The sequence below is a fragment of the Abrus precatorius genome, unplaced genomic scaffold, assembly GCF_003935025.1.
Source record: "Abrus precatorius isolate BTA unplaced genomic scaffold, Abrus_2018 Scaffold3, whole genome shotgun sequence".
Lineage (NCBI taxonomy): Eukaryota > Viridiplantae > Streptophyta > Magnoliopsida > Fabales > Fabaceae > Abrus > Abrus precatorius.
The window spans coordinates 33,116,002-33,142,708 of record NW_020874373.1 but is presented as its reverse complement, the minus strand read 5'-3'; the positions used below and the strand labels follow the sequence as shown (position 1 = coordinate 33,142,708).

Here is a 26,707-nt window from a genome sequence, read left to right as displayed (position 1 = left end):
CATTGACGAAATGGAACTTTGATTGCATAGGTAATTAATAAGGAGAAATAATGAATCCTAAAAAACAAGTAAGAGATGGATACTTCATGTCCATTTCCATCATTAGTGCCACTTTGTTCATACAATTTCCACTGTTTGGAATTTTCCATAATATTTTCGGAAAGCTACATAGCAGATTCTTTGAGGTTCCCTCAAGAATAAATAAATAAATAAATATTTTTTATTTTAGTTTCTTTTTTTAATATAATTCTCTTAATTTTCAATAACTAATAAATGATAACATGTCTAAATAAGAGATTATGACATATCCATTTTTTTTTTGTAGTGTTAAGTAAATGAGAGAAAGCTAAACAAAAACTTGCAAAAATTTAAAATTAAAACAAAAGCCTCATAAACATATACAGATAAAAAATATAAAAATTAAATTATTACAAAATGCTGTGAGAATATGTAATATTGATAAAAAAAATATTAATTAATACTTTAAGAGAACTAGTTAAAAAAATTAAAATATATTTATTTATTAAAAAATATAATAAGTTCATTCTTGTAATTTTTAATGTATTCTAATATAAATTTTAATAAAAAAATGGTATCATTCTTTAATTTGGAGACGCGCGTAAGATAGCACTAGGAAAAAAGATTACAGAAATTCTGCCCCTTCTACTTCACTTTTTCTCAACCAAATTCACACAACACCCACTTTCAGAATTACATTCCCAAGCAATGACCACCCATAATGGAATCAATTCATTTCATCTTCCACTAGAAAATTCCAATATGAATACCCAGAAACTCTACTCTTTGCTTCCCTTGTTTGGTGTCATCAACATGACAATCACAAGTGGCACTACAATCTACCGTGCATATAACAACGGCGACATTCAAATGATAGCGTTTGTCACTTTTGTCTACTTTGGTACCTTCTTCTTGGACCATTGGTTCCGTTTGTATCACATGTTTCCTTCATCTGATCAATCTTCTACGAAACTTAAGCTTAAAATTGGGATATGGGTATTGCTTAGTTCCATCATGTTTGGATTTGCATGTGAGTTCTCAACCTTTGTTAGCTTCTTTGAGTCTCTAACCTTCTTTGCGGTTGTGATTAGTGGCAACACTTTCCTCTTCTATGTGTATTTCATTTGGAAGAGTGACAAGTGTGGTAGAAGTAGTTGTTGTTCAATTACTAGTGGAGGAAAAAGCAGAGAGGCTCTCGGGGGTTATGATGATGAGAAAGAATATAGGGCATTGACAAAGGGTGTGAACAATGTTTAAAGTGGTTTTTTTGGGGTTGAAACATGAGATTCTTGATGAGTGTGATGTTTCGGTGTTTTAAAGGAGGGAGTTGTGGCTTTCATAGCTTGGAAAAAATTGTGAAGAAAATGGATTCCAGAGTAATAGGTGAATCTCAAAACAGTAAATTTATAATTTCTTAATGTAAATTAATTTTCTTTTATTTTAAATAATTATTGTAAATTTATTAATTAGATAAAATTATAAACTTCTTGTCAAATAACGATAACAATGATACACAGGCATAATATAAACACTAACCAACAAGGACCGATATAGTTAGTCAATAAATAAGTATGTCTTTTAAGAATGTTAATAAGGATTTGATTTATGATTGTATATATAAACCCTATTAGAAGAAGCTTTTTTTTTCAACAACTAAAAACGTATTAAAATAAATTCAACGAATATTAAAATTGTTACAAAAAAATAGAATATTTGAACTAACATAAAATAACACAAATCATGCTTCTGTTGGGAACCACAAAATTAGAAAAATTGTTTGAGTGGTAGTTTAATTTTGTGATATTAATGTTAATTAGTAATTATTTTTTTATGTTATTATTTTTAAATTAGTCATTCAAAGATAAATTTTAATTAATTAATTAATACTATTAATAGATTAATGAAACTAATAGATGATTTAGATTATTAATTTATTATCTAAATTTTTAATTAATTAGTTGAGTTCTACAAATTTAATATCTTTTAATATTATTATTTTCTATATTATAAAAGGATTTTTATTAAGTAACAACTTATTAAATGATTGATAATTACTTTAATATAATTGAATAAAGAATATATATAAAAAATTATAAGAAAGGATTAAAGTTTCTTCATTCATATCAAATCAACCTTATGATTTATACACTTTTTATTTTTTAAAATCTTTAATTTTATTTTAATTTAAATATTCTTAATCTTTGAATTTGTTTAACATCTAAAAAATAATAGCAATAGATATTTACTATATAATTTTTATGGAAATAATATTAAAAATATTTCAAACACTTCAATTTTACTATAATTAATATATACATTTACCCTTTACTTGATAATTTTTTGAGTATTAAAATCTGCTACAAATCTTTTATGAATACAATGAATATTAAAATCTTTATAAAATATAAAATATTAGAACTAATATAACATTAAACAACACAAACCACGCTCCTATTTAGAACAACAAATCAGAAAGTCACCAATTGTAATAACATGTGTACCAACTGGTTGTAATACATTATTTAGACATGCATGTAATTCGATCCAAGCACTAAAAACGTTATCTACTCAGATAGAATGTCTTCTCAGATATTAGCTAGCTCCAAGAAAACACTTGTGTTTTTTCCACAACTTCTTTTACTCTTCAAGAAGAAAAGTTGTATTCTTTCTCCTTTAAGAAAAATAATTTCTTACTATTAAATACACAAAAAGCTAATGCAAACACTAAAATTCTTAACAATATATTCCCTTTCAAGTTGTTTAAATAAGGAATTTGTAAATATACTATTTTTTTTTTAAATATGATAGTATAAACTTTTAAATTTGTTAAAATATATCAAAAAGTGTGACTTATTTAAATAATTCTTTTTCTAAAAAGTATATTAACATCTATAGGTTTAATGTATTCTCACTTTCTTTTTTTAAAAGGACTGTTTTGACAAATATAATTTGAATTTATTAAAATATTTCTAAAATACGATTGAAAGTTTAAAAACAATGTTCAATGCTTAATAATTGAGGTTAATATTCTGTTTAATAAGAAAAAAGTAAAAAATATGAATAATTGGGTGGAACAAAAAAAGGAAGAATAGATCCTCGCGTGGGCTCTGTCCTTTCTTTCTTTCACGGCGGCAACGCCACTGCCGGTGAGTCGTCGTCTTCGGCGGAGGAATCTCGGGTCACAACGTTCCACTCATCGGCGCGCTGGCAGCGCCACTTCAACCATCTCAAAGACTCCTCCAAGCTTGTAAATTTCTAAAACTTTGTTTAAGACTCAATTTTAAAAATAAAAATATTTATTTTACTGTAACATTGAAAATTTTATATCTTGAAAGAGTTTTATACTTATTTTAAAATTCTTATAAACTCTTTTTTAATATTTTTTAATTAGTAACTTTTAATCTTTTCTCTTATCTTTCCTTATAAAATACAGTTTGGACAAATTTCGAACAAATCTTCTAAAAAATTAATAATAAAAAGTTTTATTTATTTTTTTATATTATTTTTTTTATAAAAAATTTTCTAAAAATTTATCCGAAGCTTAACTGTGAGCCTCCATTCCTTTACTATTTTATTCCTTTACGTGCTTCTTATTCTTCTTCTTTCCCGAAAAGAAGTTTGTGATAGATTTCTCGGCGTCGTGGTGCGGCCCTTGCAAATTCATGGAGCCGGTGATTCACGCCATGGCCGAAAAGTTCGACGACGTTGAATTTATCAAGATTGACGTCGACGAATTATCTGTGATCTTCGTTTCCTCTACCTTACTTTACTCAATTTGTTTCCGTGATTGATTCTGAAATCTGAACCTGTTTTTATTTTTCTCGGGAAACGAACAACAGGATGTGGCGAAGAAGTTTGAGGTGGAGGCGATGCCGACGTTCGTGTTGATGAAGAAAGAAACGGAACTTGATAGGGTTGTTGGAGCCATGAAGGACGAACTTCAGAAGAAGATTGAGAAACATCGAGCTTAGCTATGTCATATGTGTGATGGTGAACATGTAAAAAATTTGAACTCATTGTGTGTTGCTTCTCCGCGAATTTTGAGTTTCATAGTTTAGCAAAATACAGAAGGTATTTGAAAAATACTAAAATGGATTGTGTATTCATGTCTTGGGCTTCTGTTTAATTATTACACGTTTCTTGAATGATAAACGACTAATTAGCTTGCGAAAGTTGCTTAATCTTCTTTGTTTAATTATTGAATTTCCTTGCCACCTTGATTTTAAGGTGATAAAGAGAGAGATTGCATTTATATAAGTGTTTTTTAAATGGTATTTTTATGATATAATACCTTCTTTTCAACTTTTCTTGAAAGTTACTCTTTTTAGGTTTAAAAATTACTAAAAATGTATTTTTTTTTTGTTAATTTTTTTATTGAACAAATGAAATGGAGTGAAAAGGTTTCTTTTTAGAGCATAATATAAGACTTTTTTAACAAGTTTTCACTTTAATTTTTGAGATTTTCTATATCCTAAAGATTAATCTTTTATATTTATAATTTTAAATATTAATTTTTAAAATTAAGAAATGTCAATATTTTAATTGTTATCATTAAAAAAATAAAATATGATATCGAAACAATTTTTATCATTTTAAGTGATCTATTATTTTATTTTATACACAAAACAACTTGATGTCCAACTTTTCAGTGCATATATTTTTTACTTTTTTAGTTTAATTTTACCGTTTTTACATACGAATTATGATCTTAGTAGGCAATATACTGTTATACTGTCAATTATAGTAATATTAAATTATCATATTATTATAAAATAATTTTATTATTTTCACAAAGCTATATTATAACATTTTATATGATTTAAATTTATTATTATTTTATAAATTATTACATTATATAGTAAAAACTAGTATTATAGTTTTATAAATGTTACAAGTCTTATATAATAAAAGTAGATTTATAAAATATTATGATTATATTATAATATAACAACGTATTATTGGACTATTGTAAAATATTATATTATTTTTAAAAAAAATAAAATTTCTCAATACAATATGATAACAAAAATTATTATTGATCATATCAAATAAAATAACTTTTATGTTATATAATTTTTTTTGTAAAATATGAAAAAAATTATGTTAATCTAAAAATTAAAAATATTTATGTCCATACATTTCAGTGTTTAAAATCTATTTAAAATAAAAAGAATATTTTTAATCTTATTTTAAGATTGATGTAAAATGTTAAAATTATTTTTTTAGTAATATTAATATTTACTATATATTTTATATAATTTTTAAATACTAATTTTTAAATATGAATACTTTTTAAAATAATATTAAACGAGCATGTTTCTAGAAGTATTTTTGAATAAGGGTAATTTTAAGCAATGATTTTTTATTATCATGTTAAATATTTTTTTCATATGAAATATTTTTGTATTTTATATTGATTTTAATCTTATTTTTTATAATTTTATTAATATAATTAAATATTTATGGTTGATAATTGTAATATTTATTTTTTAAAATTTCTAAAATATATTAAATTTAAAAATAAATATGTAATATATTTTTAATTATTCATTTAAAATGATTTAATTTAATTTAAAAATATTAATGTAATACACGAAAAAAATCATTAGTTCTTCTTCTTATATATTTTAATCATTTTTTATTTAAATTTGTAGCTAATCAGTGAAGTTAACATTATTTTAATGATAATGAAGAAAAAAAATGGATAATTGAGTTGAATTTGCGAAGTAAAGAAGAATATCCTTCCAACCTGAATCGAGCGTTGCGCACAAGGAAGCAGCCAAAGCCAAAGCCAAAGCAATGGGCAGTTTCCTCTCTTCCTTGGTCGGCGGCGACGCCAGTGCCAATGCGTCGTCGACGTCGTCGTCGTCGTCGCCTTCTCGGGTCTTAACGTTCCACTCGGAGGCGCGCTGGCAGCTCCACTTCAACGAACTCAAAGACTCGCCGAAGCTTGTAAATCCCTAGATCTCCATTTCTCCCTCTCTTTTCTTCTTCGTTTATGTGCACAATCTCAATCTTCTTCTTCCTTTTACCCCAAAAAAAGGTTGTGATAGATTTCTCGGCGTCGTGGTGCGGCCCTTGCAAGTTCATAGAGCCAGCGATTCACGCCATGGCCGACACGTTCACCGAAGTTGAATTCATCAAGATCGACGTCGACGAATTATCTGTGATATTCGTTTCCTCTCTCTTAATTTGTTTCGGTGATTGATTCTGAAATGTGAACCCTTTTTTTTGTTTTCTCGGGAAACGAACAACAGGGTGTGGCGCAGGAGTTTGGGGTGCAGGCGATGCCTACGTTTGTGTTGACGAAGAGAGGAAAGGAAATTGATAGGGTTGTTGGCGCCAAGAAGGACGAGCTTGAAAAGAAGATTGAGAAACATCGAGCTTAGCTATGTCATATGTGTGATGTGTCAATAAAAAGTTGAGTATAAATGGTTACATTTGTGATGATGATGATGGTGAACTTATAAAATTTAAACTTATTGTGTGTTGCTTTTTCCCGAAGATTATGTATGTTCTGTGCTTCAGCAAAATATACATGGCATTTTAAAATACAACTTTAAATTCTATATTTATGTCTTGGGTTTTTGTTTAATATAATTGTTACATGTTTCTTGAATGTGGTGGTCTCTGCAAACGACTAGTTTAGGCTTTTGGCAATTGCGATGCTCATGGGGTGTTCAGGTTGTGGTATGTATGATACATGTCCAAAGTTGTTTAGTATTACTTGTGAACTGAGTAGGCCATGTTAGCTTATTTGAAAATGATTGGATTTCCTTGCCACCATAATAAGTAATGGGATAAATTCTTCCATATTACTCGAAAAACTAGTTGCTTGATTCTTGTATATCTAATTTATAGAAATGTCGTCCAGTAAAATGGACTAATTATAAATTCCAAATTAATAGATAAAAATGTCGCATTTAGAGCTATTGCAACACCCATTAAAGGAGTAGCTTCCCCACCCCAGAGCTACTTTACCATATTCTGAATTTAAATTGTTACTCTTGGACCAGACTTTAAACTACCTTCAACGGTTTGTGTTTCTTTTCTTCTAGATGATATTTGACCATGGATTTAAACGAGATAAGGATAGAGAACAAGAGAGAGAAATTTAGATTGCGTTTGAATAAGTCTTTTTTTTTTAAGATATTTTTATGATGTAGTTAGATTTTTCCACATTTCTCGAGTTATTCCTTTATCTTTAAAAAATATTACTAGAATTGATTTTTGTGTTGATTCCTTCATAAAACTTCTTTTTATGAAATCATGAGGTACTTTATATCTTAGGTACCAACAGCCCATAAAAACTAATTCTGTTTAGCTTTGGGGGAACAAAGGTTATGTGACCTTCCCACGAGTTTAATTTTTCTTGATATTCAGATGTGTTACGGAGGTTATGCAACCTTCCTAAACATATTGTTTTCCTGATATTTGAACACACGTTCACGTCCTGCTCACAGCGGATACAGACAATAGAAAGTAGAAACTTTATAAATTGGACCAATGAAGACTTAGCGTTGACGAAGGTACCCCATATAATAAGTGGGTCATTGACAGAATCACATCAAAATTGCTCTTCCAAACTGTCATTTGAGAAAAAAGTTATCTACTGTTCATGGATATTTCTTGCCAAGTTCAGTGATTTTCAGGTTCTGCAACTGATCAATCTAATGTCATTTATAATTTTGTGACAAATTTTACATTTTTATTAAGCATTAATGAAGATACAATCATATGGAAAAGCAAATAAATTATCCTATTATTTCCAAAATCTCTTATGCTGATTCAAGGAAAAAACGTCCTCTTACACTCTAATACTAAAGTTACACAAAGGACTGATAATACACTAGGCTGTTATAATATTAGAAATCGAATGTAGTCCTTTTCCTACTTATCTCTAATTGAATAACTAGCTCAGTCAAAACAAGCTGACATTGCAATCAAGAAGAAATGATCGTGTAAAAAATATTAAAGAGCAGCATTTTATTGTGTGTTGTAGAGTTGTCACTGTTCAAGTAAAGAAATAAGAATAATTATGACTTGTTTAAATCCCTAACTAATATAATAGACGTATGGATCAATGTTTTGTACCATTTGTAATGTAAATTTATTCTAAAGATAATATAGTATAATTTACTTTGAAAAAAAGCTCCGTTTAAAAGTCAAACTATTCCCGAAACTAGAAATACAAGTTCTAAATGGGGAAGAAATAGAAAGGATGCGTTAGTGCAGCACGAGTCACTATCTCTCCAGTTAAGTAATAATAATAATAATAATAAAAAAAACAGCAGTTAAGAGAGAAAAATCGCCAATAGTTTTTTTTTTTTTTTGTGTCATTATTCCGTTGGAGACTAAGGTAAGAGAACAAAAAATAGAGTCAACCAGTTTGATTCCCCATTGAGCTTATGACACTATTTCCTAGTGATTCCCTTTTTACAAAGAAACAACCATTTTGATATAACTTTATCAATTTTAAATTTTAGGGGATTGTTTGGTTTACCTATCATTTTATGTTTTTTACAATTACAAAACTTTCAATTTATTTTTATTTTATTTCCTATTTTTAAAATTTTATACAAAAAATAGTGAAAATTTTAAAATTTATTTTCAATGTTTTCTATATAAATATTTAAAAATAAGGAAGAAAATAAAAATAAGGTAATAATTTTATGATTAAAAATGGAAACAAAATATTTTCTGAAACAATAAAAAAATATTTTCTATTATTATTTTCTGTTTTGACAATTATTTTCAATGTTTCCTATACAAAAATTAAAAATAGAAAACATAATGAAAATAAGATGATAATTTTGTCAATAAAAGATGAAAACAGAAAATATTTCCTAAAATCAGAACTCCTAGAATTGTGGACTTAAGATCAGAACAAACAGTTAGCATAAAAGAGAAAGTCTAAGATGAACATTAAGCACCCAAATTACGTGGGGAGATATATTTTACAGCGATATGTGCATTTTTCACATGACCTATGTGACTATATGGAATGCCTACCACCTAGTTTGTCTTCACCGTAAAGAAGTCGTGATATATTTTACTTAGTAGTTATGCCCACAATTTTACTCTTGCATCTTATTTGAATAGCCTAAAGAATCTTAATGGTTGTATAGACAGACCTTGAGAAAATAAAATGGTAATACAGTTGTGCAAAGTTATGGTCGTAATGTACATGAATTATAGTATTGTTCTGAGTTTACAGAACACTAAAATGATCACCTAAATTTTCATTAAACCTCCATGATATTTCGGCGCATTTTAAGACTCTGATTCAATTCTGCCATTAAGACGGAGGGATTTAGGTTTACCTCTTTCCTTGTACTTATCTATCCTAGTTGGGAGAGGTCCTAAAATAGACGTCATTTGAGAGCAATACTCCTGTTAGCTCATTTACTACTAGACATGACATTAGACTTTGAACTTCGTTTGACGTCAAATTTTCATCACGGTGTGGACAGAGAGACAAAATCAATCAATGGGGAATTGATTCACGATTTAACAGTTCAACTCAAAGTAGTCAATTACGGGTTTACATTTAACAGAATCATCAATGCATAGAGCATTATGCCACGTTTTATTAAAACAAGCATGAAATCACGATCGCTATCGTAAAATTGTATACTTTAATTTGTGTTTAAAAATCCTCTTGCCATATCCTAAATACTTTTTTAGGATATTTTGGTGATTTCAATAGTCTCTCTCACTCACCTCTAATGTACTGATCTAATCCAATATAATTACAAAAACTAAACCAAAGAATAAAATATTAGTAAACCAAAATCTAAGCAAACTGAACTAAACTAACCACTTCTCTATTAAGTTAGATCAGATTTCAAATGTAATTTTAAAAATTAGTCTTATATAATTTAAATCGAACTTATTTATCAAACTAGCAATCTAATTTTTCCCCATAGCTTTATTATCTAAATTACTTTTTATCATTTTAATATTTTTTATTAACATTATTTTAATATTTTCATAAGTTTACTAATTTAATTTTTATCATTATTTTATGTTTTATATTAACAAAAATCTTGATAAAAAAAAAACAGATAAAAAGAATATAACATAAGTGAAAGTCCACAAGACAAGTCACATTTTACTGCATTAATCAGTGAATTTATTATGGACATGTATTTATATGTTTAGAAAACTTGTAATTCTTTTAACTAGTGATTTGTCAACTGATTTTGTGTAAATATCGATTCAAGTCCTGTCAACACCACAATCCCTAACACGAATGATCCAAAATCGCATTTCATATATTCCAACTACCCCCAGGTTCTAGCAACCCAAACGCTTTCCAGCCAAGCCTGTCGTTTTCCAATAACCACAGTCCTCACCGTTTGCTCTCAGGTTTTTGCTACATCACCCCGTTCTCACACATAAATGTTCCTCATGCTAATTGCTTCCCATAATCATATCAATTTTCAAACAAAACATAATAGAAAGAGCTGCGAAGAAAGCTTGCTTTAACTACTACGGCCATTTTCTGCAACTTCCAACATTCTTTAGCTGGAAGATGTTAGCTCCAAAAATTTTTTTCCAGGGGAGCCTAAGCTCGCTTTGGTTGTATCAGAATTTTCCCATGTACATTTAGAAATATGAAGCTGGAACATTAATAGAGGGAGTAGTTAACGAGTAAACTATTTTCCATTAGAATTGACATGCTTATGGAAAGGCCAAAGATTTACTAGACGCTCAAGTACGCTTTTTGAGAAATAGCCAGAGAATCCCGCAGGTGTTGATGGTGGAGGGAAGTCTTCTGCAGGCATAGCAAATGGACGAATCATCATCTCCATTTTTTCCAATGTTAGATACGATCCTATTTCCTGTAGCCTTTCAGGACCCATAATAGGCAGTGTGTGCTCCTGATGCAATGAAGCGGCCTCATTGTCATTTTTCTGTCAAGCATATAACGCAGCAGAAATAAGCTAATGAAAGAAATTCATTACCTAAAATCAACATATTTCCTCTCAAAAAGTTGTCGAGAGGAGAAATTTTATCATAATCAATCAATGGAATTTGCATGAAAGGAGTACGTAAAAACTAAGCCCGCAGCATATTGCTACACGTTATGAGCAGCAAGTTTGAGTAAAAACAATGATGCTATCTGCATTAGCTAGAAAATTTATACTTTCATACGAAGTTTAAAACCAGTTGCACCGTTAGGATTCTGATGCTTAGTGGATATTGAATTGAATTGAATTCGAACCCCTCTTCTAGATTGCTCATGAACAAACAATATAAATTGAATATCATTTACCTCCAAGGGGGATAAATCAGCACCGCGGCTAAATGTCAGCTCTATGCGGAACCTTTTTGGATCTTCTAAAGCCACCTGCAATTTGAAAAATGTAAAATCAATAAAACACACATGCTATTGAGGTGACACAACTCCAGACAATTATGCCCACTCAAAATACCATAAATGTTCACACTGAAAAGATTATAGCTTTCAATTAGATATCTAATTGTGCATGATAAAATAAACCAGTTTCTGTTACATCTCACTGCTTCAGGCAACCTCATTTAGATCACAACTGGATTCCAGAACAAAGCATTAACATCATATGTCATACAGTCTTAGGAAGAAGGTGAATTTATTAGTATTTCAAATTATATCTCCCATTAATACAAGTCTACACAAACCTCCATCTAAAGACTCTATTGGATTCATAACTGCACAATCATCTATTTCTCCTCCCATGAATAGTCATTCATCATAAAATAGAAGAAAGAGAACACTGAAAACCCTTTAGTGCATCAATAAGCTCAGTTAGGCAACATTTTCAGCATCAAGACTCTACGAGTAAAGGAGTCCACAATCCCATTGTATGCAATCCTTCTGAACAAATCCCTGAACAGTTCTCCAATAGTGGTCTCATGCTAAATCAGTTTGAATTCTTCATGCTGTCAATTGTACTGGACTCTTAGTTACTCGTAATATCACCCCTATACCACTCAACACAGCACAGTCAGCCAGAATAGGACGGCAGAGTTCACAAAAACAGAATGGGCGCTTGATCACCTCACCCTTGAGGGATTGTTTGTGAAGGGTTTTTTGAAAAAGGGATCCATTCGAAAAAATGATTTTTAAATTAAGAGAGTTATATATCATTTGTCATAATAAATAAATGATTACTACATTACGTTTATACTAATATATTATTTTCTATCTTTTATTCTGAAAAATTATCAAATTAAAATATATTTATTTAAAATAAAAAATTTAACCTTCCTTCTGAAACTCTCCTTCTTCCCATGCAACCCAAGGTACAACAGGACAAGCCATTCACCCATCAAACCCAGTCTCTAAACGGCCTAAAACCCAGCAACAACACATTACACCACTGTAAGTCCTCATTAAGGCATGTGGCTTGCCCTGGACCTAGAATGTGATTGCATGCCATCCTAGTAAACCTTTTTCTAGCAAAACCCACGAATTAAAAGGACCAAATTAATGTTGAGCATTTCGGAACCACACTTTATTCTATAAATAAAATAAAGAAATTGTCAACTAGTGGTAAAAGGCTAGGTTGTTGCAGTAACAAATTAGAAGTGTTGAAAGGGAAAATGGCCATAATAACCTACCTCTGTGTTTTCAAACATCCTCAGCACAATGTAGCTCATATAGTCAAGCTCTTTTGTTCTATATAAGCGCTCTAGAGCATTATGGCAAACAAGGCTCTCTTCCTCTTGAAGAGATTCATCCAAATTACAATAACGAAGAACGTTCATGAGAGAATGAATATGTGATTCCTGTCAACAAGAATAAGAAGGTAAAAACAAAAGTATGGAAATAAAACTAAGATAAATTATTTGCAAATGTCAACAAAATATTTTTATGAATCTGCAAGTTTGGATGGATGCAAGCCACTTTGGGTTTGATTAGTTTGACTGGAACCAGGTGGTCCACATAAGAGGGCAAAACTATCCTAGAGCCTATTTTCTCCATTCAAAGAAGTAGTAGAACTCAAACTTGAGACTTCACTTAATGAGAAGAAGCTACTTGCCACAAGCCTTTGTTGTACTAAAAGAAAATAAAAAATGAATAAATTATCTTCAATCAAATGAACTCATTCATGCCAAGACAATTTTATTAAAAAAAATATTCTACTTGACATCAGAGTAAATAATGTTAACAGTGTTTATAGATCTGGACTGGCCAGTTCAACATATTTGACTACCAACTTGCCTGCCTTATAGTCTTGTTACCCCCTGAAACCCAACAATTGGCTTCACTATGATATGAATTTCACTTTTTACTGATCCACATCTATTTTTTTATTATTTCCCCCCCTTTTTCCCAAGTTTTTTTGGATCAACCAATAATCTAGCAGGTTTTAGAACTAGTTTGATGTAAAGTCTGCCCCAAAAAAGAGAAAAAAGGGATCTCATTCTCTAACAATAGTCCCCAGCCAACATCATGATAAAATTTTGGGAAAATCACTAGAATGGAACTCATTGTAAAATACTTAATTTGGGAATAATTAACAAATTAACAGGTTAAAGATGTTAAAAATAGTTAATGAGTAAACTCTTAGTAATTGAAATAGACAAGTTAGAAATATTTTAAAATCACACAGCAGGTAATGAGGGGTTAAGAAGTAAATTTCTGTTCAGGGTTTATTAACAGAATCAGATGCAGCACTCACTGATGTGAAGTATAAGCGGGTTCGCACATGGCGTTCAGGTGTTTTTACATTTGCATACCTGATGGACAATAAAAGGTATTAGAATATGAGTGATAAAGTACAAAGTAATATGAAAACATGATATTTACTTTGGATCCAAACGATATTTGGTCTCTTTATCATCATCATCATCTTGATCCATTGATATATCATTCAAAGTGTTGGATTTTCTTATTTCATCATTCTTGTTGGGAAGTTTTGTCTTGGCTTCTGTTTCCTCCTCTTCAGTTTTTGAGGACGATGAAACATGCTCTTGGTTGCTCTTTAACTCAGCAACACTGATGGCTTCCTCGCGTGTGTTCCTCAGATCAATTAATATTTTTCCCAATAATCGACGTGCAATCTGAATTAAAACATCACAAACAATTAAAATAATGCAATCAGGTGGATGTAGCTACAAGTACATTTGTAGAAACACAGCACCTAATCAGAGAACTGCATGTTCATCAAGCAATATTATCGGTAAGAAACTGAACAAGAAATAGTTATAAATGGATTTAACCAACCATAGTATCCAGTTTCAGACTTATCATTCAAATCAAGCACTCGTTTCTTACTTCTCGTATATCATGTTCAGTACACAACGGAATAGTGATTTTATTTCTTGCTTTATCACATGGAATGGCCATTCCCATATTTGTTAGCATAAACAAGCACCTCATTCTATAGACTTGGGAATTATCATCATTCCCTCCTACAAAGGTGAGAATGATTCTTCCGAATTCATGGAAAATATTTTATTTGCTTTTTCTTAACAAAACTTTAATTTTATGACAATTGATGATTTTTGCTGATGGGAACTGATTATAACTGCCATGTGCAGTAATGCACTATCAGATATAAGTGTAATAATAACTGTTATGTTGGTAGTTTGGATATAAGTAAGGAGCACTGATGTATTATTAGAGTCTGTGAAGATAATAGCTTATCCTGCATTAGCTGTTCTGTTCAGAAACTGCCTCGATGACAATTATTCAAAGAAAATAACTGACGGCAGTTCCACAGTTATGTATTAGGGCATATTTGATAGTAGGGTGTGATTAGGCAAAAAGTACTGTTATTTGCAATTTGTAGACAAAGAATACTCTCTGTAGGAGACTTTTGTGTCTGGGACAGCGAGTGTATTGCTGTTTGTATGTGATTTCAATGTTCAACTCTATATTTTTTTGGTTTATCAATTGGAGTTCTATCATTTACCCCTCCTTAAATTTATCTGCCTAACTATCAATTTTGTTTCCAGCCAATCCTAACCTTCCCTTCTGTATCACAATCAATTTAAAGTACCTATGTGAATTTTATAATAAAATCATGACAATAATAAAAATAATAGCAACAACAACAACAAAACGTGGTAAAACACAAATCCAAAAATCTGTTCATATTTTTTTTTTTTTTCTCACAAATGGAAGTGTTATTTTTTCACAATATTTTTTGCTATTTTTATAGAAACAATTAAATTCAACTGTATACATGAGAAAAATTAAGCTTATTTTTTGCTCCATACTCAATATTACAAGTCTGTTGACTGATCTATTTTGTTCTATTTGGATTCCATTCACATATCATGGCATCTAGTAATTCTCATGTTTGTTATAGTTCAAATGATCTCACCTGTTATCAAAGAGATTGTTATTCACTAATCAGGGGTTCACTTGTAAAGCATACAATGTTAAGTTTTGTCCAGAGGCATAATAAGGATACTGTATAAATATTTTGTTAGGAAAGTCAATTTTCAAGATTCCTCACACAAAGACTTTACCTTTGAGCCAATCTTCAGCTTCTGCTCTGGATTAATTCCATATTCATTTGGAATTACACCATCTGCAAGTGCCTGCAAATAAGAAGGCATAGCAACAAGGAAACCAAAAATATTTAACTTCATTAGTCAAGGTGATGATGATATACAGTGGAATATTATATGAGGGGTGTTTTAATTTTGCCAGGGCATACTTGACTCTGTTTTTTAATGTACAAAGTTTCTTTCAAAATGGTAAAGACAATACACTGATAACTCTCAATAGTTAATAAAATGGAACAGTGAACACTAGTAAACCATCAAAAGTTATATTTCAATAAATCTTTCTTATACAGGTCAATTAGTTTTACTTGAGCACAAATTTCCCAAAGAAGCTTTTCATACCTGAGCAACTTTAAAAAGCTCATCCAAGCCCTCTAGATTGAGATGTGCATTATGCAAGAGATCATATCTGTAACGTGCAAGTAAATGTTAATTTCTCATACGAAAGGAATAAAAGAAGCTACATAATTAAAATGAAACTGCCAATTTTTTCTTCAAAATTGATAAATTTGCAGATTAGTTAAACTGTGATGCATATTGATACACACTGGCATATAAAACAGAGCGTGAAGTGTTTTACTTATGCCAGACCAATAGTTAAATTTCCTGTAGCTGCAGGGATCTTCTAAAGCTTCATGCCTAATCACAACTGTAATACCGACATATATTCTTGAGACACATTTCCAACTGGATAATTTAACTTCAATTATTTAAAAGCTTCATCGTTTAAAATTAGAACCAAAAAATCTTAGACTTTCATTCTTATTTGCTTACATCGTTTCAAAACTTTGGCAACATTCAGTGCAAACTAGCTGAACTTAGTTCTCTGAGATATAAATATCGGAAAAGAGTGAAGAGGGAAGGAAAACATAAAAGACAAAATAAAGGTTTAACACTAATATATCCTTTCAGGAAACTCAGCAGTCAGCATTACATAATATACCCTCTCAAAACTTACAAACAAGCTCCTGGAAACTAATAATTGCAACAATAATTTTTATGCTTTTTTATTCACCAAATGGGAAAAATATCACCAGGAATCTAATCAATCTCCATAATGCAATGTTGCAAAAATATTGTATAGATGAAAAAATTCTACCAATTTATCATAACCTAAGGAAAAAGATAACGAACTTACTTGCATGAATCATAGACATCAGGAATTTGGGTGATGTCAAAACGCCTGGGCAAGTAACACCATCAATGTGTCAGCCTGTACATTCCACACACATAGAACAAGAAGATGCAAGCACAACGGCACGTGCAAGGTAGAGGAATTCATGATAGTTTGGTGAATGATCTTATCACTGGAGAATACCAATTTGTAACAGAAACTAGGAAAAACTAAAAGCATTTTAATCAAGAAAAGGAAAGTTGGGGTTGTTCGGTTTTAGGAATCGATTTTTTATTTTTATTTTCTAGTTTAACTCTTAATCACAAAGTTACCACATTGTTTCACTTTGTTTCCCTAGCCAACGTCACCCAGTAAGATACAGCTTGGTTGCTGTTTCATTTTGTTTCCTGTTTTCAAATACTAATACAAGAAACACTGAAAATAATTTTTTTTCAATATTTTATGTACAAATTTTCGAAAATAAGAAACAACATGAAATTGAAATCAAGGTGACAGCTTTGTAATTAAAAATAGAAAACGTTTTTTGTGGTTTCAAAAACATTTTCTATTTTCACTTTGAATTATAAAACTATTATCTTATTTTTATTTTGTTTCTTATTTTAAATATTTGTGTAGGAAACATTGATTTTTTTTTTTCATTTCCACTGTTTCTTATACAATTTTTTTTTTTTTTAAAAAGAATGAAAACAAAGTGACAACTTTGTAATTAAAATTGAAAACAACAAATGAAAACTGAAAACATTTTTAAAACCAAATAGCTTGTAAATATTATTACAGTCCAAAGCACTGTTTTTAGACTTTTTTAGTAAGTGGAAAACTAAAAAGTAAAGTTAAAAAACACTGCATTACAACGGTCACTTCAGAGAAAAAATAATTTAGATGAGAGATTTTAATAATATATGTATTAAAATTTTAAAAATAAGTCCATCTATAAATTAAGGAAAGGTATGAATAGTGTCCACATACAAACTAGAGGAGGATGTACTGAGTTTTGACGTAACAAATAACTAGTTCTAAAAAATTCCAATCATAAAGCCTTCGATCATGCATGTAATTAAAACCTTTTTCATGTATGAATGGCATTTGAAGTAACATTTTGTTTTCTAATATCTAAAAGGAAATATAATAAAACCAAACAATAATAAACAAAAACAAACAAATAAATAAATAAATGCTTACTCCTTGCGTTCATTATACAGGTCCCTTTCAAGCTTTTTCCACCGAGCATACATTAATAGAAACCCTTCACTACCACAAGGCAATCCAGAAGCTATACGATCAACATCAATATTTGTCTTTCCAAGGGCTTTTGCTTGGTCATAGGGAGGAATTACATCATATAAGCTTGTTTCTGCAAGCTTCTCATCTTCATCAGTGGCAAGTAGTCTTACTTGTTCTGTAACCTTCTTAATCAAACTTACCTATTCATGAAATATGGAGGGGAAATTGAGAAAAGAAAATAGCTTTAGTTGCACTTTCACACAAACAGTTTCAAATTCTTTAAGTTGTGAAAACCTAGAAGGAAAGGAACTAAACTTCTGATGAAAACACTATCCTGTCCTGTCAAGATTAATAGACTGAAACAACAGCAAATAAGATTCCCTCAGATAGAGGATGAGATAGTCTAAATACTGACAAAAACTCAGCATAATCTTTGAAAAGGAAAGCAATCTACCATGTCAATTTTGAAATTTACCAAGATTTTACAATTTCCAACTAAATCAATTTTTTTCCTGACGTTTACAACCTAAGAAACTTGACATACATCACTATTTCGGCTATGCTTCTTAGATTCAAAGAGCTCCATGTGAGTATGTTTTAAATAAACAAAAAAATAGGCACTAATCCCACATCTTTTTGTCAAGAAAAGCAACAGCATTCAAATAGATTCCATCATTCCTGATATCTTTTATCCATGTGCCACTCATCTACCACCATATCAACATATTTTGGTAATGAACATTTTATTGTACAAAAATATGTGCCAATAACTTCTTGCCGACAATTTAAGTTACTTTCAACGAAAGCTTTCCACTTTTCTCTTTGAAGTGGTTGTTTTCTTACAAGATGGGGCTATGTGATTCCTATAAATTTTAGTTCTTTCCTATTATGTAATCTATTCTAGAATCTTCATAAGGCAGCACACCAAAAGAACCAGATTACTTTCCCTAGTTCAACAAATGCATTTTAGCTTCCCTCTGAATCATGAAGAGGTTAAAGAATCAATGATGCATTGCTATATATACAAAAACATTACCAACTTGGGAAGCAATTCTGATGCATTAGGCGGCAGTCCAGCACCATCAACCATCCAAGAAAATTCAGGTGATCCATTGTTAATTAATGTGTTTGAACTTGAGGTTATGATTTCATTTAGTCGAGCCTGCAAAATATTCAATGAAGACAATTAGTAAAAAACTGATCCTTCCCGGACCTTACTTGTAATGCATGTTAAAAATAATATTAGTTAATGCTCTTACAAAATATTCAACTAAAACTTTTAGGACAGTTAGTCTATAAAAAGGAATCAAATTAGAGCTTTTATGATCATATGGTCACAATTTTAATCCTTGTCACCTCCGTTCTTATACAATTAAAAGTTGAATTTGAACATAAAGGTAAGCTTATGCATTGTGCACACTGTCATCAGCCATATGAGCTCACATATGGTAAGAGCCATAACTCGGTACTCAGCCTCTGCACTAGACCTGGCCACAACGTTCTGCTTCTTACTCTTTCATGAAATCAAATTACCTCCAATAAGGACACAATATCCTGATGTGGACCATCTATCGGTCGGAGAACCTACCCAATCGGCATTTGTGTATGCAATAACATTAAAATGACCTCTATCTGTGTAAGCTAGACCTCTCCCAGGTGATCCTTTAATGTACCTCAGAATCCAAATTATAGCATCCCAATGACTATCACAAGGAGAATTAAAGAACTGGCTGACAATACTGACAGCAAACAAAATGTCTGGCCTGGTTATAGTCAAGTAATTTAACCTTCCAACTAGCCTTCGATACCTTTCTGGATCAGAAAATGACTCCCCCTGATTGGGTAGGAGCTTAACATTCGGATCCATAGGAGTACCAATTAGCTTGCAATTCAGCATACCAATTTCTTCCAAAATATCCAAAGCATACTTTCTTTGTGATATGACAATTCCCGCCTTTGAATGAGCTACCTCAATCTCAAGAAAGTACCATAGCCGACCTACGTCTTTTGTCTAAAAATGACGGACCAGATGTTGTTTCAGTCCTGCAATCCCATCATGATCATTACTTATAATGACTATATCATCAACATAGACAACTAGATAAATGTAACGGTTAGAGGAGCATCTATAAAACACTGAGTGGTCTGCTTCACTACGAATCATGCCAAACTGCTGGATAACCGTACTAAATCTCCCAAACTATGCTCGAGGGGACTGTTTGAGACCAGACAAGGCCTTGTGAAAGCGATATACATATCCTCGAGACTCCCCCAGAGCAACGAAACCAGGTGGTAGCTCCATATACACTTCGTCCTCTAAGTTGCCATGAAGAAAGGCATTTTTTATGTCAAGCTTATACAAGGGCCAGTGTCGCATAGCTGCCATAGAGAGAAAGAGACAAACAAAAGCCATTTTGGCCACAGGAGAGAAGGTATCACTATAATCAAGGCTAAGGACTTGGGTATAACCTTTAGCCACCAAGCGAGCTTTCAATCGATCAATTTGTCCGTCTGGATCAACTTTGACAATATAAACCCAGCAACATCCAACAATAGATTTCTCAGAAGGAGAAGGAACAAGTGTCTATGTCTGGTTGGATTCTAAAGCTTGCATCTCATCAATCATAGCCTGTCGCCACCCTGGGTGAGAGAGAGCTTCCTGTGGAGACTTAGGAACAGGAGTAGAAGAAAGAGCAAAAACGAAAGTAAAGTATAATGGAGATAATTGATGATAACTGAGGAAATTATAAATGGGATGAGGATTATGAGTGCAACGTATACTTTTACGAAATGCAATAGGAAGATCATCTGACTCAGGTGAATCCAAAGCAGGAGAAGGGATTGGAACTGGAGATGAGTCACTAGAACTTCCTTCAAGAGGAGCAACAGCAGGGTCAGAACGCGAACAATGTTGATAAGTAATCAAGGGAGGAGGAGAAGGCGTGTCTAATGTTGAAGTAGATGGAGTTATAGGAGAGACACAAGGAAGGGGTAGAACCTGAGAAGCAGACTCTGAAGTCACTGGAGATGTAAAGAAAGGTGTGTCTTCAAAAAAGGTGACATCTGCTGATGTGTAGAACCAATGAGAGGAAGGACAATAACACCGATAACCCTTTTGAACTCTTGAATACCCAAAAAAGACGCACTTGATAGCACGAGCAGAGAGCTTATCAAGTCCTGGAGTAAGATCATGAACTGTAAAAACGAGGTCTATGATGCTTTGTACTGTAAAAACTCCTTATACTCATCATCAGACAACATATTTTGTTTGGTGTTCCTGAGTTCTGACTGCTTTCCATCATCAGAGGTTTGAGTTACATTGACTAATTTTTCTAGAAAGCCAATCAAAGAGTAACACCTTTCCTGTGTATGGCCAAAACGCTTACAATAGGTGCACTGAGGGCGTCCTCCACCACGACCACCTCAGCCACCCCCACGACCTCGACCCCAACCACAACCACGATCTCCGCCTCCACGACTAGCAAAATTAGAAACAAGAGCAGAAGAGTCTGGGCCTGTTTGGAATCCACCTCTCCCTATTCCCCCTGGACTAGGGAGACGTATGATGCGGCTAATGAGACTTTCTGTTGAGGGAATGTCACGGGCAGTGAGAATTTGACTCTGAACAGACTCATACTCCTTACTAAGGCCACGGAGAACATAGATCATACAGACATTGTCAAGCTTCTCAAGCATTTTCTTTGAGTCATTATCAGTCATAAGAAGTTTATATTCATTCACGGCTGATTGAGCCTTATTAGCATAGGACATAATATCATCTTCTGTCATCTGAAGGGTGGCTAGATTGTGAACAACATCATAGAGTTGCTGGATGTCATTAGAATAAATCGTTTGAACCTTCTTCCAAATATCATAACACGAAGTGTAAGAGCGATAATGGACTAACAAAAAGGTTCAATGGAATGCCATAAAAGAGAGACCAATTGGTAATCAGCCTGCTCCCAATCTCCTCATGACGCAGCATCAATTTCAGAGGACTGCTTGGTGAGATGATCCATAAGCTTTTGTCCAAGAAACCAAATTTTAACAGTAGCCGACCAATTCAAATAGTTCTTACCATTGAGTTTCTCTGAAGTTATGGAGAGGTTGCCAGAGAAAACAAAGGACACAAGGCCCTTACCACTAGATCCAAAGTTGCTGGACGCTGAACTCATGGATACCCAAAGCAGGAAAACGAAGACAACCAAGGATAAAGGGGCCAAGAAGGGGACTTTCTGGAGAACAGCCCCCCAGAAATGAACAGAGGAAGCTTTGACGAGTTTGACAAAGCCGGCGGCCTGGAGGGTGGCGCATGGGGCTCACTCGCGGTGACACTCCTGGGAAGAAAACGCGCATGATGGCGCGTGGGTGACCGGACTGCAGCGGCGCTTCAGGGCTGCGCCTATTTGACAACGGCGAGATAGACTGAGGGTCGCCGGTGACTTGCCTTGACGGTGGCTGGCCGGCGGCAGGATTGGGTACTGTTTAGGGTGCTCTGTTTTAGGGTTTTGAAGGCTAGGGTTTCTGAGCAGCAGAAGCAGAACTCTCAAGATCAGGGGCTCTGATACCAACTTAAGATTAGAGAAAAAGTATGTATATATCTGATGATTTAATCTGTACAAAAGCACCCTAATATATAATTCAGGGAGAAGCTAAAATAAAGAAAGAATCAAGCTAAATTTGAGGAAATAATCCTAATTACATAATGAATCCTAATTACCTAAATAAAGGCTATTTACATAGAAAACAAATCAAATCATAATCATAATCAAACAATATCTCCTAGGATATCTCAATAATCTACGTAATATCTCAACAGCTCTAATACCAAGTCATGAACCAACAGGCCCAGTGAAAATGCAATACACTTTCTAATACATTCTTTATTAAATGTGTTTCACACATGATTTTGTGAATCCATATATATATATATATATATACACACTACAATTTTCATGCTCTAGATGTCAAAATCTTAAACATGAAGGTGTGTTGAAGTCCTACATCAACTAAAGATATGGCCAAATAAAAACTTACAACGATTAAAACAATTCTCACCTTGCAAGCTAACTTTTGGGGTTGAATTAGACTTAGAAGCCCAAATTTAACAAACATAAAATAAGGAAAACATAAATCATTGTACACATTACAAACCTTTGCTTCTTTCATTTCAATACTGGCATTGTCAAGCCCATCCAACATGGAAGAGTCCTTACTAACAAGTGAAACCTAATATAACAATATTTTTAGTCAAATTATATCAGACACAAAACAGATCAAATGCATTCTTTAGAAATTAAATAAACAAACAAACCAGGATTGGTGTTAGCTGCCCTTCAAGGTCAAGAAGGCCTTTGGCAAATGCGGCTGCAGACATCTGATAACAGACCAATTACAAAATAGTTAACCTATGGTGCTATTTATGACAGATTATGCAGATTAGTAACACAATCTTGACATTAAAGATAAATAAAAAGGGGACCAACAACTTTCAAAACCACTTAGGCCTTCTTTTTGGTTGCAGGAAGGTTAGTGGAACACAGCCCATACCTGCACACGACCCTCATCAGAGCTATATATCTTAAGATCATGACGGTAGGTACTATGGAGGCGCAGTAGCCCTGTACCTTCTCCTGCAATATTAAAGAATTTAATTTGCTTTGGTTATACACAGTACAATCCATTGTCATGTCTACGTTGCAAGAAGAATAAAAGATCATGATTCAAACATATTCTGACGAAAACATAAGCAGTGGTACTTCAGCTTTTAAACATACAGTATAATATCTACATGCAAATTCACAAACAGTATGGATACTGCCCTTTCTTCTCTTTTTGTCTTTCCAAAGCTTCTCAAAATCAGAGAAACCATTTGAAATGCTTAAAAAATTGATTTTTGAACAGTGTAAGATGGACTAAAACATGTTCAAAACCTCTCAAACATTTAAATTTGTACATCTTTGTACTTTTTAAGATGTAAATATATTTCATAATATCTTTTTGCTACATGTTCCTTAAGTGTAAACTGGAAGATCTGAACACCAAGTTGAACTGCTTTTTTGTTTGATTAAAGAACAATCTCAAATAAAGCAACTGATAGCATATCTTAAAATCAAAAGGAACACCTGAGTGAAAGAAATATTTATTTCATTAGAGTGATGGAACATGTGAACAACATATAATGGTGTTAGGAACATAACTTTATCACATGTTTTTGAATAGGAACATCCTGACAATTAGATCCAAAGCAGGATAATAAGGTCAATGGAAAGCAAGTACATTTATTCAAGAAAATATATTAACAGCAAGACTGTAAGAAGCCTCTAGCACAATCAGTTAACAGCAGAGTTTATATCCCAAGAATTGAACTTGAGCTAGGAAGGCTGAAAAACTGCTCAAACACAAAATTATTCTTATAAGTAAACAAATGTTTTGTTATACTTAAATTACAAGAAAACTTAAATCTCCCTTTCAACACATGCAAAACAGACTGCTTTAGGGAAGTGAGTATGGTGTGAATGAAGCCAATAATACACAGAACAGTAATATCAAATTTATGAAAAGCTTAAGCAATTATGCAGAGACCTGTAGATAGTCTTGTATCTCTTAAAGCACACAGTCAAGCAACCCCCATACCTATTTGAAAAAGGAGTCTAAAGATATTCTAAATTTTAAATAGTAAATTAGAAAATCCATTATACTACTTCAGCAGTTACGGCTGGACAAAAGTTTGCTGTAAAGCGACTCAGTGGCCCGTGCTTTCTAATTTAAACTTCAGGGCTGACTGAAAATCTTTTTGAGTTACCTGGATACATATTATTCCGAAAATATCTTCCAAGTTCTTCAGCCTACAAAAAAAGAAATACAATTAACACAACTGGAAAGAGAATCATAAGAATGAATCTCATTTACTCTCAACAACAGTAGCACAATCAAGCTCAAACTGAGAAGAAACATGCTTTGATGTGTTTATCAATCTGAACCTGCTTTCTGCCAGCATGTGTAAGAACACCTCCATATTTAAGAACCATCAGAGCTTCAACAGGTCGTTCTTCTTCACCATCACCGTTGTTTTTGGCCACTTTGATCCACTTTAGTGGCTTTAGCTGAACCTTCCTATATATGCCAGAGAAATGCCCACCCTGATTGAGGAAAAAAAAACCATAATAAGTACACGAAAGAAAATCTGTTAGGAGAACTAGAAACAGAAGCACTGATTGTACTAACTAAACAGTCACAGGGAATCAACTAAATAAGGGTCAAGAAACTAATCCCAGGGCAAGATCAAATAGTCATATGAACCCCATAACATCCTTTTCTATAAAGATTAAAAAAATGAAATGAAAAATAAAAAGAGAAAGAAGAAGAAAAAGAGACAGCCTGGAAAATGAAGAGTAAACACAAAAAGATAGAAAGGAGGTGGAGAAGTGACTTGAGTCCAAACGAGTCAAAGACCAGTTTTTTTAACCAAGCAAAGGCAATTAATTTTTAAGCTGAAGGTCCTTGAGAAGAGCCCTGGTGTGTCAAAGTAATGAACCAATTCTCCCAAAAACATAGACTGTTGGGTGTAAGAACAAAAATGGTTTTATTACTATTATAAATGTCTAACTCAACCCAAAATGTTAACTAAAGGGAAGGCTTGTCGAAATATTATAAAGTTTACTTTGGCCATATTCCCAAGCAATGTGCATCATCTTAAACACACTCATCATAGAAATAAGTTAGGCCTAACTTAATTCCAAAAGCTAGCCCATAAAGGGATAATTATCCAAGCTATATAATGAGTTCTCTGACCATATTCCTAACTAATGCAAGACATCTTAACAAAAACATCTCTTAACACCCCTTCATGCAAGAGCCCTTTGGACATGAAACCTGGATAATATTTAGAAGAATGGGAGCAACAAGGATCAAACTTCTGACCATGTCATTGACGAAACTCTGATACAACCATCTCCAGAATCAACTATCCAAAAACCAACCCATGAATGTTTATTCCTGAGTCCTTTTTTTTTTTCTTAGGAGAGTCGGTACTCAAAAATGTCTTGGATTGAAAAAGGTTTTTCAAGTTGTAGAGTTGTATCTGTAAGCTTAAATAGAATTGAACATTCAGTTAATATTTTCATAAAGCAAGCCCAACCAAAGGGAGGTGCAAGTCAACAACTCTAAAGAAATGTGAATTTCAACTTTCAATTACGATCAGGTTATTATTACTACACAAACTTGTTAATATCATATGGAAAACAAATTTAGGAGGAGAATTATAAACCTCTTCAAGAACAGCTTTAACTTGACGAAGCTTTTCAGCGTGCTCAACTTCAGCCTCGCTATCACTTTCTCTATCTGGTCTAAATTATATATACAGCTATAGTTAATTCAAAACCCTTGCTTAACCTAAATAATAAATGTAATACTGATTAGAGAATCCAAGAAATACATTGCAAACAAAAATGGCAAAGCATACAATGCAACTGCAAAGTGGTTTATTTGATAACTTAGTGAATGATGTTAAAGAGTGGCTAGTGATTAACAGCTTACTGACTTAATTAGTCACTTTAGTTGAGTGGTTAATTATTCCTAAACCAAGAAATATTCGTACAAGAATTTCTTTTCTTCTAATTTTCCTAAATTATAAATTGGTACACATATAGAGGATTTTCTTGGTTGCTGTTAGAAGGATTTGAGAAGAGACATGTAAAGCTTTCTATTCTAACTGTCTACTTGGTTTGCTAGCTGAGTGTATGGATTCCAAGAAGCTCAAGAATTAAAAAAAAAAAAAAACATAGTTTCGTTAGGGAATAACACCTTTCCTTTGGCATCTAG

General features: G+C 32.3%; 2 protein-coding genes across 8 annotated transcripts in view; one reads left to right on the top strand and one right to left on the bottom strand.

The window, feature by feature from the left end:
* The first annotated feature begins 5,721 nt into the window (after nucleotides 1-5,721).
* LOC113861694 (thioredoxin H2) lies at nucleotides 5,722-6,511 on the top strand. Its single transcript, XM_027494682.1, has 3 exons — nucleotides 5,722-5,970; nucleotides 6,062-6,184; nucleotides 6,276-6,511. Exons 1-3 carry the CDS (start codon nucleotides 5,818-5,820, stop codon nucleotides 6,405-6,407), a joined length of 408 nt encoding a protein of 135 aa, XP_027350483.1. The 5' UTR covers nucleotides 5,722-5,817; the 3' UTR covers nucleotides 6,408-6,511.
* A 1,850-nt stretch (nucleotides 6,512-8,361) lies between these two features.
* The window catches only part of LOC113863738 (inositol hexakisphosphate and diphosphoinositol-pentakisphosphate kinase VIP2-like), a 29,794-nt gene continuing 11,448 nt past the window's right edge, over nucleotides 8,362-26,707 (bottom strand). For 2 of the 7 annotated variants that reach the window (XM_027497422.1, XM_027497424.1), the window contains exons 15-30: nucleotides 26,154-26,223; nucleotides 24,868-25,026; nucleotides 24,690-24,732; nucleotides 23,435-23,517; nucleotides 23,199-23,261; nucleotides 23,039-23,113; nucleotides 18,921-19,046; nucleotides 17,843-18,084; nucleotides 16,667-16,711; nucleotides 15,871-15,937; nucleotides 15,490-15,561; nucleotides 13,820-14,073; nucleotides 13,692-13,749; nucleotides 12,628-12,795; nucleotides 11,300-11,374; nucleotides 8,362-10,937 (exon numbers count right to left, since the gene is read on the bottom strand). In XM_027497422.1, coding sequence (XP_027353223.1) covers nucleotides 10,680-10,937; nucleotides 11,300-11,374; nucleotides 12,628-12,795; nucleotides 13,692-13,749; nucleotides 13,820-14,073; nucleotides 15,490-15,561; nucleotides 15,871-15,937; nucleotides 16,667-16,711; nucleotides 17,843-18,084; nucleotides 18,921-19,046; nucleotides 23,039-23,113; nucleotides 23,199-23,261; nucleotides 23,435-23,517; nucleotides 24,690-24,732; nucleotides 24,868-25,026; nucleotides 26,154-26,223 — 1,858 coding nt within the window. In that variant the 3' untranslated portion in view covers nucleotides 8,362-10,679. Of the gene's footprint in view, nucleotides 10,938-11,299; nucleotides 11,375-12,627; nucleotides 12,796-12,817; nucleotides 13,046-13,691; nucleotides 13,750-13,819; nucleotides 14,074-15,489; nucleotides 15,562-15,870; nucleotides 15,938-16,666; nucleotides 16,712-17,842; nucleotides 18,085-18,920; nucleotides 19,047-23,038; nucleotides 23,114-23,198; nucleotides 23,262-23,434; nucleotides 23,518-24,689; nucleotides 24,733-24,867; nucleotides 25,027-26,153; nucleotides 26,233-26,707 lie in introns of those variants that run through there. The other 5 variants (XM_027497419.1, XM_027497421.1, XM_027497420.1 and 2 more) reach the window with 5 other exon arrangements.